This window comes from Symphodus melops (assembly GCF_947650265.1).
Source record: "Symphodus melops genome assembly, chromosome: 2".
NCBI classification, from domain to species: Eukaryota; Metazoa; Chordata; class Actinopteri; order Labriformes; family Labridae; genus Symphodus; species Symphodus melops.
In genome coordinates, this window is record NC_136692.1 from 8,874,757 (window position 1) to 8,888,824 (window position 14,068).

Here is a 14,068-nt window from a genome sequence, read left to right on the forward strand (position 1 = left end):
ACATTGTAAATAAGTATTAAAATTTCCAGATGCCGATACCTCTGTTTTTTTTTTCATTTAATGAATTATCCTGTCAAGTACAAGTGAATGTTTCAGACAGTTTTTTTTCAATATATATGGATGCCGTCAACATATCAGAAATGACTTTTTAAAATAAGTCAAAAGATGTATGAACATAATGCCTAAAGCTATGCATAAAGCTTGAAGTTCTAGATGCGACTGTTTAAGTTGTGGACATTTTTAACAACATCGTTATAATTGTCCTGTTTGCAAAACAAACTTATTTAGACAGACAGATAGACAGATAGATAGATAGATAGATAGATAGATAGACGGACAGACAGACAGACAGATAGGCAGACAGACGTAAAAAAAAATCCATTTATCTGAATTTAAATTTCAAATCCTTATTGTAGCAAAACGCAACATAGGAGGAGCCTGCTGCGTTGAGACTAAAATTGACCAATCACAACGCGTTGAGGTGCCGTCGTCCAATCGGAATCCAATAACGGTACCACGTTGTCTGGTGCGGTTTCACAACAACACAGGAAGAGTCTCATCCGAAGCTCCTGCAGAAGGTCTTCAGGTTATTAATTGTCGGAAAATGGGATAGAAAACTCCAGCCCACTTACTTCGGGTTCTTTGCTTTCGGCACTATGATGTCGCTGCCACATTTTGTGAGCTCCCTGTCGTCAAAAGTCAACATTGTAGCGTTCATAGTGTTCTTCATAGTGTACTATTTCTTTCGTTTTTATCAGAAACGACGACAACTTTCAAATATTCCACCAGGTCCGAAGCCTTGGCCACTTGTGGGTAACTTCGGAGGCTTTCTTGTCCCGTCGTTCATCCAGAGGAGGTTTGGACAGCAGTCGGCTGTCAGCAGTGACAGAAACGCGGTGGCTGCTCTGACGGAACTGAACCAGCTTTATGGGAACATCTACAGCCTGTTCGTGGGGAGTCAGCTGCTCGTTGTGCTTAATGGCTATGATGTGATCAGGGATGCTTTCTCAAACCACCCCGAGGTGTTCTCAGACAGACCTGATATTCCTGCCATCTCAATCATGACCAAACGCAAAGGTGGGCAGTGTTTTTTTTTTTTTTTTTTGTGCATTATAGAACCTTTACAACTCATGTCTATGTGACTGAACATAAGAAGGCATTAGAACATACTTAATGTGAACCAAGCTAGACGAATGCAGGCCCAAAATGTTTTGTTCAGTTACATTTATTTAACTTTTTTGCCCTCCTTTCACAGATTAAGTATATGTGGGAAGACACCGATAGTTCACCTGGTTAAGATGCTAAAGCTCTAACAGCAGACATTTCTGTTCCTCTTGTTACCTGCCATCCCCTGTCTGTCTTCATCCTTTACCATCTGACAGAAAGGTGGTATTAAGTATTTTATATCCACTTTAAGGACAGCATTGCCTGTAGCATTCAGGAAGGAGCAGACAGTTGACCCTGACCTAAGTGTTTTCTTTGCTAAACCTGAGTTGAATGCGTCCCTTTCTGTTTCTATTCAGGAATAGTCTTCGCTCCTTATGGGCCCGTGTGGAGGAAGCAGCGCAAGTTCTGTCACACCACACTACGAAACTTCGGCCTGGGGAAGTTGAGCTTGGAGCCTTGCATCGTGCAGGGCCTGAACACTGTCAAAGCTGAGCTGCTGAGACTGAACAGGGAGTCTGATGGTGCCGCCGTGGACCTGGCCCCGCTGATCAGCCACGCTGTGTCAAATGTTATCTGCTCTCTAATCCTGGGTCAGCGCTTCCACCACGAAGACCTCGAGTTTCGCAGCATGCTGGATCTGATGGATAGAGGGCTGGAAATCTGTGTAAACAGCCCCGCTGTCCTTATCAACATCTTTCCACTGCTCTACTATTTGCCTTTTGGGGTCTTTAAAGAGTTACGGCAGGTGGAAGGAGACATCACAGCGTTTCTTAAGAGGTTCATCGCAACACACAGAGAAACATTAGATCCTAAAAACCCCAGGGATCTGACAGACATGTACCTGATCGAGATGTTGGCCCAACAGGCTGCTGGAAACCAGGATAGCAGCTTCACTGAGGATTATCTCTTTTATATAATAGGCGATCTCTTCATCGCTGGCACTGACACCACAGCTAACTCAGTGCTATGGGTTCTACTCTACTTGGTCTTGAACCCTGATATCCAAGGTAAAAAAGTAGCAGCAGTTTGTTCAGTCCATCCTTCGCAGACTGCATACATGCTCTTGTGAAAACTATTATATATATACTATATTAAATGGAAATCTTCTGGGAGAACCCACAGCCATAACACTTCCTGGTTTTTGGACATCAAAATGTCTGGCTCTGTAATGCCTTTAACCACTTCTTCACTTGTTTCACAACTTCACTGTCACTACCGCTTTCTTCTAGGCCTTCTTTTATTTGGGAGATATTTTGATCTGCTTAAACATGCGCTTCTTTGTTGGGGTGAAGACAGAAACTGTCCGCTCAGCGCTGCTTTGCTTTCTCTGTTTTGATTCCAGACAGAGTCCAGGCGGAGATCGATGAAGTGGTGGGAACACATCGGATCCCATCTTTGACCGATAAGGGAAGTTTACCCTTTACTGAAGCCACCATCATGGAGGTGCAGAGATTGACTGTAGTGGTCCCTTTGGGGATTCCTCACATGGCCTCGGAAACAACAGGTAAGAAATACACTAAAACACCCTTCATTCTTCTCTCAGTTATCCGACATATGGGTGTCAAATGATATTTTTATATTTCTGGTATTTTCACAAGCATTTCATCTACAGTACTGATGGCATTTTGTGTTTTTTTTTCCCCCTCACGTTCAGATTTCAGAGGCTACACTATTCCCAAAGGAACTGTTGTTGTGCCCAACCTGTGGTCCGTCCACCGAGATCCCACAGTATGGGATGATCCAGACACTTTTAACCCAGCCCGCTTCTTGGATGATGACGGATATTTGCTCAGGAGAGAGTACTTTATACCATTCGGGATCGGTATGCCATTCCATTCCTTACTCATATGGGTTTATTGACAAAGCAATTGATTCTATAAATCAAGAAATCTCAGATTGATTGATGTACTCCTGTTTCCTTCAGGACGCAGAGTGTGTATGGGGGAACAGCTTGCAAAGATGGAGATGTTCCTGACTGTCACCAGCTTACTGCAGGCATTCAAATTCAGACTCCCAGAGGGAACGCCTCAGCCGACACTGCGTGGTCGATTCGGCCTGACGCTGGCTCCCTGCTCATACACTGTGTGTGTAATACCACGTAGCTAAAACCATCAGCGATAATAATGTCTGCCTTTGTGCTGTCTTTACAGAAGTGCAAAGATGCTTCCAAAGGTTTCCTATAAGGTTTCTTTTGTCTGTGGGCAATATGCACATTATATCTCAGTATCAGTTCATTTATAAATAATCAAGCAATCCCTCTGTCCAAAACTTTTTTACCTGTCAGAGATTGCTGATATCCAAAGCAATAGCCTATAATAGGTATTACATGTGTGATGTGTTTAAGAAAGTCATACCAGCGGAAGTTTATTTTAAATATTACATGATAATCAAGTGATCATAAGTCTAAGTTTTTACACATTTCTGTTGATAACTTGTTTATGAGCAGCTTTAAAGAAAGGTCAGTATTTAACAGCAGAAGAGAGTGTTATACTTATTATATACGTTGTCACTCCCCCCACACATATCTGTTTATAACATGTCTAATATAAGAGCATTATGGGAAGACACATAAACTTTTTCTGCCTAAGACTGTAAATATATATATATTTCCTTACAAACTCTGTGGATGATTTTCTGGCAACATGTCAATCAGAACTTTATCCAAATAATAAATACCTAAATTTATCATAAATGCATGCTGTTGTTTTCTTTTTTGACACTCAACCTACACTAGATACTTTTGAGTTTTAGGTTATTTTTATTTAACAGTGCCATTTCTTGTAGCCTGGTAATCAATTTAAAAGTTAGAATAATGCTTTTGTCTTAATCAAAAAAAGTGTTTGATATTAAAAAGCCAGAGCTAATTTGAAGTGCTATGTGCAGGCCTAAAATGGCTTTATTTAGTCAGGTAAAGTTGTATAGATAAGAGTATCAATGTTGTAGAAATAGACAGTGTCATTATATTGCTGCAGGGGGCTTTCAGTGCTGTGTATAATTTACTTATTTATCTGTAGAGACAAGTAAATGAATCCAATACACATTCATTCTACATAATGTGATACTGAATTATTGTCAGAGAATCTTTGGTGCTTAAACTCCACAGGTAAATAGGGTTATCAAAGATGTCTGCACAGAGTGGCAGCAAGCTCTATCACTGTCAACCCTAAGATATTATTCTCTGTACCAGAAAACCATGACCTAAAGCTAATGAGATTACGGAGTTAGGCATAGAGTTTGGCACATAAGGTAGTCAGTTCTGAAGTTACAGAGAGTTTATAGTAGTCATGTGATTGGTCGTGTGGTGTTGAAACTTTTTTTTCTTTCGGGCCAAAATTATTGCTCGAGGGCCACAAGTTATATATATATATATATATATATATATATATATATATATATATATATATATATATATATAAGTAGGTCATTCCAGATGTGTTTGTTCACCACCTTATTTGCCTCTATGAAGGTTTATTCTCTGATGAGCCCCCTGCTCCACAGAACTGTAGTATTGCTTAATATGTAAATTATGTAATCTGAAAGTTTTTATATATATATATATATATATATATATATATATGTGTGTGTGTGTGTATATATATATATATATATATATATATATATATATATATATATATATATATATATAATATTGTAAGGAACATTTTCATTTTGATAAAATAATAAGGCTCAGAATAAAAAAAACTTTTAATAAAATGATTAATACTTTCGTCCTTTATCTGTTTTTTTTTGTTTTTCTCAGAATCAAGCCTATAACGTGGTTAATTTTTAAAAGCTTTCTGTGTTTAGCTCAGGTTATTACATGGTTATTATACAACAGTTTGCTTCTTTGCAAAAATTATGCAAAGGTTGATTTTCATAGTTAACAAAAAAATGTGGAAAATGGTGAAAGCTGTTTGTAATGAACATGTTCTATTTTAATAAGCTAAGAATTGCTCAAATAGGCTGTTTATTTGAAACCCCTTTAAATAGTCTCAAACGCTTGTTATTTAAGTCACCTTTGACTTCTTACCTTCACGTAAATGTATCTCCTGAGAGTGTGTGTGTGTGTGTGTGTGTGTGTGTGTGTGTGTGTGTATGTGTGTATGTGTGTGAAAGGTCGTGAAGAAGACCACGTGACCGTCACATCGACCTTCCTTCCTTTCACGTCTCGCGCTGTGTCCTCGGGCATTTTCCGTCCTGAACGTCTGACAGACAGTACACCATGGCTTTCTTTACACACCAAATCTGCAGAAGCTTTTCGTCTTCGGCTGTCAGAAATGTTGTTATTAAGCATGTAACGATCATCGGAGGGGGGCAGATGGGGGCAGGAATTGCACAGGTAGGTGTATCTATCTGTTAGCCTTGTTGTAGCTAACATTAGCTGACATGTAATAATGAATCAGAGCAGACGTGTGCAACTGTGCATGCTTTTCTTCCATGTAAAGAATTTCGCCTCGTTGACAATAAAGTCTAAACTCTAGTTTTAAGTGTCGCCCATTCTAACACCATCTGCTCTTCGAGCTTTTTCATAGAAATAGAAGCTTTTAAACAAGCAGATCCTCGATCACAGTCTGATGTAGCACAGAAGTGTGGCGCTGAAGCCTTTATCAGAGTTATGTATCATCTATGTGCCTATCAGAGCTTTAAATAACAGAGAACTACATAAGAACTATAAACAAATATATTGTTGAATGACTGTATGATTTACTTGCTCAATAAAAAAAATGTCACAGTCATGGAAAACTAACTATTTCAAATTAAGTGCCCCACAAAAAGAAACAGGTGTGACAGGTTTCAATGTTTTGCTAACTATCACATTCAGTATGTGGCCTACTTCCACTTTATAGACAACCCTGCTATTTATTTTAAAGGAGGAGGCATTCATAATCTGTCACCTTTACGTTTGTTATCATGTCATACATGTGTGATCCTTTGAGAAACTGTAGTGCACACGGACTGCATGTTCAGTTCTGAACCATTGGATCTCTGAAAGCTCAATATCAGGACTGATAACAGAAAAAGCCTTCAGGTGTAAAGCAAAGACTGTCCGCTGTAGTAAATAATGTTGTCTCGCAGCACAAGAAATCATTCACTGGACACTTACTTAGGCAATGTTGTTATCTTGTGGTGTGACATAACAAGCAAAGGTTAAACAAGGACTCACCTGAGATGTAAAATAGGGAACGTGGGAAGATTGGAATTTGGCCTCAAGGCGTCACCTTCATGTTTATACTGTTGTAAGTCAAGTGCTACTACTAATCTCACCATGAACACTTACTGTGTGGTTCTGAGTCTTAACTCACTGAGACGGGTTGTTGTTAACATAGTAATGACTTTAAACAAAAGATATTATATTGATAGAAGACCAAATAAATCAAGGCAGAAGTTGTGATGGCCCAATGGTTGATACAGTACATGACACTTTTTTGCTGAACATATTTGGTTATAAATGAAATATATGTGTATGTCGATTGGTTTATGTATTTAAATGTACATAACATATGTATTATTTATTTATATCTTAGATATAAATAACGAAGCCTATGTTGAATTATTAACTAAAGATTCATCCCATTCCTTTTCAAGCATGTATTAGAGTTGCCTGTTGAAAAAAAAAAAAAAAAAAGACTTTAGTCAATTAAGATTATCAGACTGTGTATCTTAAAGGTTAAGGCAGAGTAGTATCTCTTTCTTTGCGTCTTCCACTAATCTTGAACTGATGTGGTTCTGATAGGTCGCTGCACAGACTGGCCACACGGTGACGCTGGTGGACACAAATGACGACGTCCTTAAAAAGGCTGTCAAAGGAATAGAAGGGAGCCTGAAAAGAGTGGTGAAGAAGAAGTTTGCTGAGAAACCAGAGGTGAGACAAAGTAGCTCTGAAGATGGAAATAAAATAGATAAATGACCATTTAAAATAAGTGACATGAATTATGCTCCTGTGTTTCAGGCAGGAGAGGAATTTATCCAGAAAGTCCTGCAGAATGTCTCGACTTCCACAGATGCCGGGTCAGCAGCTCAGACGTCTGATCTCGTCTTGGAAGCCATCGTTGAAAACCTAAAAATCAAGCAAGACCTGTTTGGTGTACTCGACAAGGCAGCACCGGCGTAAGTACCCACCAGTTTCTGTGTCATTTATCATGTTTAAAGTGCGCGTTGACAGCGAATATCTGTAGCAACAGTGTAGAGTCGGAGTAAGAGTTCTCACCCAGAAGAGGCTGTCGCTGAACTCTGCATTTTGGGTGTCATGGTGCAGAGATTTGTTATCAATTATAAGATTTTGGTTTGAAAACAATGAATGAGCTTTTGTTATTTTTTTAAATTAAAGTAGAAGTCGCACACATGTTATGTTCTATGTCTTCTGTTTTTTCACTTTTCCTTTTTTTTTTTTTAGACACACCCTCTTTGCCAGTAACACATCCTCCCTGCCCATATCCGACATCGCCAGCGCCACCAGCAGGCTGGACAGATTTGGTGGCCTTCACTTCTTCAACCCAGTCCCTGTGATGAAGCTTGTGGAGGTAAGGCTCTGAAGCTCATTGACATCAACCTCTCCTTGATTGGGGAAAACAACTTAGAGCCATTATATGCACAAGACCTTAAAAGTCAATCCACAACTTTGCTACTACAGTAAAACATCATGGACGTGCTTAAAGAGGTCATATAATCCCCCCTTTTCACTCAGTGAACTAAATGAAACATCTGTGCTGTGTTTTGGGTCCAAATATAACATCAACCAAGCAGCAGAGGAGGCTTGTGACCCTGTTGAAACCAGCTCTCTCAGAACGCTCCGTTTTGGTGTGTGTCTCTTTAAATGCAATGACCTGTACACCACAGCACTAGTAACTACTGAGATTTGATTATTTACAGGTAATTGGAACGCCATCAACGAGCCAAGAGACTTTCGATTCCCTCCTGAACTTCAGCAAAGCGCTTGGAAAAACACCTGTGTCCTGCAAGGTGGGACTTGATTCCTGACTCCTAATAAGTTTGTAGTGTCTTCAGGTGTATTTAAGGGCCCACTCAGCAGTATCCACGTCTTTTCTTCAGGATACACCAGGATTCATCGTGAACCGCCTGCTTGTTCCGTACTTACTTGAAGCTGTCCGCTTGCATGAAAGAGGTATGTACATGTGGCTGCATCACGCAGCAGTGTTGACTTACTGTGACCTCCATAGATATTCATCCACCTTTTATTATTCCATATGCTGCCACATGTTGTCGTGGACTATATTAGGTTTGTTCGTTATAGACCATCCCAAGATAGTCCAACATTTTGAAGTAGGAAGGAAGGTACGATACAGTGTTTAAAATCATTCAGTAATAATGATAATAATAATAAAAAAAGGAAAAGCTTAAATGCTTCGCTGTGAACCCTCTCAGAAAGATCAGGGGGACCGATGCCCGCAGGTTACATTTTTGCAGTCAACATGTCTGCTCATTGGATGAGTCTGGTTTGTTGATCAAATGGTTTGAATCTTAAATAAGTTCAATAAATTCTGGGAATGAAAAAGTGAGAAAAATCCATGGGGGTTATGCACTTTAGTTAGTGTAATGGGATTATTAAGCAGAGTGATCCATTATTGTAACGTGTTTTACGGTATTTAAGAGTCAACTGAAGAATGGAGAGAATTAAAAGGTGGCATACACAGATTTCTTTAAAGCGTATAGCATCAAATGTTTGTTTGTATTATTGTGTTTTAGGTTCATTTATTCCTTCTTTTCTTTATTTACCCTTCAGGTCACGGCTCCAAAGAGGACATTGATATCGCCATGAAACTCGGTGCAGGTTACCCAATGGGACCGTTTGAGCTTGCTGACTATGTAGGATTAGACACCATTAAGTTTATCATTGATGGTGAGTAAAACTGTTCGATATAAAACATTGTCAAAAGTGTGACATCATGTGATAATCAGGAAACTGCTGCATGTATACTTCATGAAGATGCACGCCTCTTTGTGTAATCGCAGGTTGGAGTGAGAAGGACCCCGACAACCCCCTCTTTGCCCAAAGTGAATACCTGAACAAGCTCGTGGGAGAGGGCAAATGTGGCAAAAAAACAGGAGAAGGATTTTATGGCAAAAAGTGATCGAACGTGAAATGTAGATAGATGATAGATAGACAGATAGATACTTTATTGATCCCGAGGGAAATTCAAAAATGTGTTATGTGAATGGACGACTCGTGATGAGAACTGGAAATGAACTTTCCAACAGGGCCGAATTAGAAATGTAAAAGAAATAACACTCAGTGCCTTTTATATTAAAGGTTGATAAATGTGTGTCATGTGTTATTATGGACATCCACTAAATCAAGATCAGTGTTTTTAACTGATCCGATCTCATTAAATTGAGATTTTTAAGTACCGGTACTCTGTGTGCGTCCTTGTGTGAAATGTATCTGTTTTTTTTCCACACAGAATCATTATTTGTTCAGATGATCAACACAGTGCTTTCACACTTAAAAAGAAGTGCTGAAGGTTTGAACTCAAGCAGCCAAATCTTTCACTCTGACTTCATCCTGCCAGCCCCTCCAAGGATTTCTTCTGAATGAAGTCCTAGTGAGCTGATGTGAGAAGGCAGCCGGGTATTTTCAAGAGGATCAATTCAGTTTACTTGTATCTTTTTACAAGTCAGTACTATAGAAATGTAAACCTTCAGTATTACCTAACAAAGTGCCTGATCCTTTAACATTACCAAAAGTGATGAATGATTTCTCTTCTTAAAAAGAGTCTTCTAAAAGTTTTAAAACCTGTATTTATCTCGTGGTTAAGCGTCAGAAGGCTTCTTCTTCAGTGCCTTTCATAAAACCTTGCTGCCCTTTCGTTGCATTTTACAACCACGTGAGGATCAGTGGAATAACATGTAAGCATTGAGGAGAACTTTTCCTTCCATCCTGAATGTTCATGCTTGTGAAGCTCGTCTAGTGTTTGTCGATGGAGAGGTTGAGACGAGTCTGAACTCTGCTTGAGAAGGAGCATGTGTGTTACAGTGTTACTTTGTCAAAGGGGATTTAAAATGAACTCTCTTTAGCAACACACTATGGAAATACTGAACAGTGAATGTTTGTTTTCCACTATAAAGGCCATTAGTAGTTATAAGAGATTTAAACTTCTTATATCAAACTGCTGGCAATTAAACTCACCGTCGAGATACTTACCTCCTTTAGTAGATGACGTGACTGTTAACATGCAGGATATAAGTACAAGAACACATTTTAAATGTCTTATATATTTAACTGCCACTTCTCTTTGTGTTAAGGTGATATTTTTGTAATAGTCTGAAGACCCGGTATAAAAGGATTTTGTTCAGATTCTTTGGTTGTGAGATTTTTGAATTTTTCCTAAATGAACACAAGGGGGCGCTGTCTTACTTGAAATAAGTGCGTTTTAAAAGTCCCAATTCAGATTGGACTGTGAATAGAATTTCCCTTTGATCTTGGCTCTTTATTCAAAACTCAGTGTTCTTCTCAAACATTTCAATAAGGTTTTTTTTTTTTTTCAATGAACTTAAAGTCTGTTTTCTTGACAGTTTTTTAACATAGAGAAAAATGAACCACACCCTTAAGATCAGCTTTTTACCCACTTTTAAAACATTTGATTTTTTCCCCATCATCACAATAACAGTTTGAATGTTACCCTAAGCATTGTTTATGTTTCCACAAAGAGCGAAATAAGTGAGAAATTCCTCTGAAATGATGACATTGACGGTTGATTTGGCACTTAAAGCTCTGGTCTTACCATAACACACGTGGTCAAATGCGCCAATGGTGCCTTTTTATTTTTCTTACCAAAAAAAACAAACAAAAACATGTTGAAACAGTTCAAATATGAACACTTGGAAAGCAAAATGCTAAACCAAGATGACAGTGACCCGAAATATGAGAATTTAAAAAAAAAGGAATTCATCAAGTAATACTAAAATAGAGCATTAAAATCAAAATGTTACAGAGATGCTTGCATGGAATAAACAACATGGCTAAAGAACACACTATCAGCTACGAGAGAGAAAAGACAAAAAAAAAAGGTCCATTGCAATAAAAGAAAGACTGCCAAGTGCTGGGGTAAATATATATATCTGCTTCATTTGTCATGTTTTAGAACAATAAAATATAGGCCTCTGAGCTAGCACTCTCGCCTTTGTCCTAATTTTGCCTGCAAAAATACCAAGAAAAAATTGACATATCCTGACAGTTTTTTTTAAAAAGTACACATACTGAGCATTATTTTACATCTGAGCAAGACTCGAGGTCACTATTTGTTACAAATAGTTATCAAAAGAAGCCTTAAATTTCAATTTTCTGCAAGACGCTTCAACAAGAAAAATGGCTTTCCTGTGTCCAAAGCTTATTTTCATATATAACCACTATATAAAAAAACAATATTTAAAATAATAAAAAAAAATCACTAAAATATACACCGAGAAATTGAAACAAGGGTTCAAGATACAAAAAAGCATTCAAAATAAGTCAGTCGATAACCCAAATGAAAACATTGATCCTTTTTGCACCAACTGGTCAGCAACAAACTCTAAATGGCGCCTTGAGGACGTTTTTTTTTTTTTTTTTCTATTTTGTTTTTTTGTTTTTTTAGACAAGATGAGATCCCTCCGTCTTCCTTTAGTGCAGTCTAAAAAGAGGTGTTTGGTCGGTCGGGTGGGAAACCCCAAATGGTCTCAAAAAATCCAGGAAGAGACAGAGAGAAGGGGAGAAGTGTTGAGGGAGTGAATGTCAACTTTATGAACTGTACAAACGAACCGAGGTGACAAATAAATTACAATAAACGTAGAAAGAGGTGTTTGGGGCGGTGCAGTTTGTGCGCACGTTACAAATTGCTGCTGTTTTTCAGTGCAGAGCCTCGGATTGTGGTAAAGCTGATTGTGAAAAGGACAAGATTCAGACATTTCGTAGCAGTTTTGTGGATTCTGGGTGAGAGGTGGTGGTTTTGTAAGGGTGCTCCTACTAATCATGATTGTCTTCAGTTCAGTGTCTTTACAGCAGGAGGAGGTGTGGGGGGGGGGGTCAGTGAAGAGTTTTGGGTGGTGGTTGTTGTGACTATGATGGGAATAGGGTTAGGTTGGGGTTGGGATGGGGGGGGGGGGGGGGGGGGGGGTCCTCTGAGATCTGGAGGCTTGAAGTTTGGAGATTTTTCAGGGTCTTCATGGAATCTTAACAGGCCTCCATCTCGAGCAGAGGGCCCGTAGCTGCTGCCTTTGCTTTGCATGTGGAGAAGTTGCTACGTTTTCCTCCTGATGGGGAGAAGGAAAAGAGAGGAACAAAAGAAAACATCAATCACCACACTAAGTATGAAGTAACTGCATCTGAATACAAAGAAGAAAAAAAAAAGGGGGCAGCTTTTTCTCATCAGGGGGAAAAAAAAAATTAGAGACATCAGTAACTCACACCAAAACAGTGGTCTCGTTCACGTCACACAAACTGAAAGCAGAAGTTATCAGGATGACTCATAATGACTCTGAAGTGTCTCACCGGGCAGGCATGCCTCCTCGCTCACAAAGGGGAGAAATAACGTCTGCATTATCAATGTGCTTTCCTCTGTGTGGTTGTGTTGCAGCCGATTGAATGCGAGCCTTCACAGCAGTGTGAAGCTAAATCTCTGAACTCCAGAGGGGTTAAAGGTTAGCGACAGGATGTGGGCCGGTCTAGCTTTGATCTGGTTTAACATCGGGGTTGCAGTGACCCAGCTGGCAGTGCTGCTCTCCCTCTCCCTCTCTCTCTCTCTCTCTCTCTCTCTGCCCTCCCCTACCTCGCTCCCTCCTCTCGCTCTCTCAAGGCAGAAGCGCCTGATTGTGACGCTTCTGGTTGACATTTAGGTTGCCGCCGCAGGTGGGCGATGGGAAAACAAGATGAGGAAACGCTCACCACACAGGACGACCGCCGCAGTGACCCATTTGGATACAAGCTAGCAAGAGTTCATTGTGCTATGTGGGTAGTTATGTGAACCAAAGTGTCTCAGGTGCAGATTGAAGCTGCGGTGTAAAAAAAAAAAAATGCTACCTGACCGCTTCGTCCACTTCACAGGACTTCATGAAATTGGCCCCTTTTTCCCTGACAGGAAAATTGTTTGTCAAGCTGCGAAATAAAGGCGTTCTTTTTCTCTCTCTCTCTCTCTCTCTCTCTCTCTCTCTCTCTCTCTCCTTCCCTCTCATGATCCGGGCGCGAGCTAACATAACAGAGTTAGCTACAGTTATTGACAAGCCGAGGAGGGTTATTTTAGACCCGAGCAGCATCAAATAGAATCTGTGATCAAAGTGGAGAGGCAGAGACAGAGGTGGATGGATGCCTCCTGCGACTCAAATGAGATGGATGTTTTGTGAAGACGATAAAAAGGGGAAAGAAACGATATTAGTTTGCTTTTCCCTTGTGGCAAAGCCAAGAGTGTGTTTTTGTAGGGAAGAAGTCAGCTGAGCCCTGCTGCTCGCCGCATCTTAACACTCTAAAGTCTCAACACACACACACACACACACACACACACACACCTCTGTAGAGTGCTCTACCACATGTGGATAAAAGGGAACGGGACAGAGGCCACCTTTCCCTGAGGAGAGCTGACCCTGAGCACAGATTGAAAGGAGAGAGAGCCCCTGTCGCTTTTATTTACCTCCGCCGCCCTCGCTCTTTTCATCCCAGGATCTCAAAGCCGGCCCGCACCCCCGGCTCTGCACCCTGTTTCCTGGGGAGCATTTTTCCTTCCCCCAACCACAGACATGAAAAGCTCCGGCCTTCCTGCCTGGGGAAGAGGCCTGAGGGGCTGCGGGTGAGGAGTGTGTGTGTGTGTGTGTGTGTGTGTGTGTGTGTGTGTGTGTGTGTGTGCAACTTTTGCTGGTATTAGCAGGGGTGTGTGTGCTAGCATGGTGGTTGGTTGTAGGACCCTTCACAAGGTCC

At 40.2% G+C, this 14,068-nt stretch overlaps 3 protein-coding genes across 8 annotated transcripts in view; 2 read left to right on the forward strand and 1 right to left on the reverse strand.

Moving 5' to 3' along the window:
• The first annotated feature begins 506 nt into the window (after positions 1-506).
• Positions 507-3,859, forward strand: cyp2u1 (cytochrome P450, family 2, subfamily U, polypeptide 1). Its single transcript, XM_079337977.1, has 5 exons — positions 507-1,077; positions 1,524-2,174; positions 2,510-2,671; positions 2,822-2,989; positions 3,092-3,859. Exons 1-5 carry the CDS (start codon positions 657-659, stop codon positions 3,271-3,273), a joined length of 1,584 nt encoding a protein of 527 aa, XP_079194103.1. The 5' UTR covers positions 507-656; the 3' UTR covers positions 3,274-3,859.
• Positions 3,860-5,321: 1,462 nt separating this feature from the next.
• On the forward strand, positions 5,322-10,480 carry hadh (hydroxyacyl-CoA dehydrogenase). The gene is made up of 8 exons (XM_079336906.1): positions 5,322-5,506; positions 6,902-7,030; positions 7,118-7,275; positions 7,562-7,688; positions 8,038-8,127; positions 8,218-8,290; positions 8,909-9,025; positions 9,139-10,480. Exons 1-8 carry the CDS (start codon positions 5,390-5,392, stop codon positions 9,255-9,257), a joined length of 930 nt encoding a protein of 309 aa, XP_079193032.1. The 5' UTR covers positions 5,322-5,389; the 3' UTR covers positions 9,258-10,480.
• A 1,785-nt stretch (positions 10,481-12,265) lies between these two features.
• The window catches only part of lef1 (lymphoid enhancer-binding factor 1), a 43,893-nt gene continuing 42,090 nt past the window's right edge, over positions 12,266-14,068 (reverse strand). For 3 of the 6 annotated variants that reach the window (XM_079336901.1, XM_079336900.1, XM_079336899.1), the window contains exon 10: positions 12,266-12,414. In XM_079336901.1, coding sequence (XP_079193027.1) covers positions 12,335-12,414 — 80 coding nt within the window. In that variant the 3' untranslated portion in view covers positions 12,266-12,334. The remainder of the gene's footprint in view (positions 12,415-14,068) is intronic. The other 3 variants (XM_079336904.1, XM_079336903.1, XM_079336902.1) reach the window with 1 other exon arrangement.

What these genes read in the sequence shown, in the direction of transcription:
- cyp2u1 (XM_079337977.1), top strand. Translation starts at nt 657, where the DNA reads ATGATGTCGCTGCCACATTTTGTGAGCTCCCTGTCGTCAAAAGTCAAC. An exon ending in CATGGCCTCGGAAACAACAG is followed by an intron (nt 2,672 to 2,821) that starts GTAAGAAATACA and finishes CCTCACGTTCAG; the next exon opens with ATTTCAGAGGCTACACTATT. An exon ending in CTTTATACCATTCGGGATCG is followed by an intron (nt 2,990 to 3,091) that starts GTATGCCATTCC and finishes TGTTTCCTTCAG; the next exon opens with GACGCAGAGTGTGTATGGGG.
- hadh (XM_079336906.1), top strand. Translation starts at nt 5,390, where the DNA reads ATGGCTTTCTTTACACACCAAATCTGCAGAAGCTTTTCGTCTTCGGCT. An exon ending in TGGGGGCAGGAATTGCACAG is followed by an intron (nt 5,507 to 6,901) that starts GTAGGTGTATCT and finishes TGGTTCTGATAG; the next exon opens with GTCGCTGCACAGACTGGCCA. An exon ending in CTCGACAAGGCAGCACCGGC is followed by an intron (nt 7,276 to 7,561) that starts GTAAGTACCCAC and finishes TTTTTTTTTTAG; the next exon opens with ACACACCCTCTTTGCCAGTA.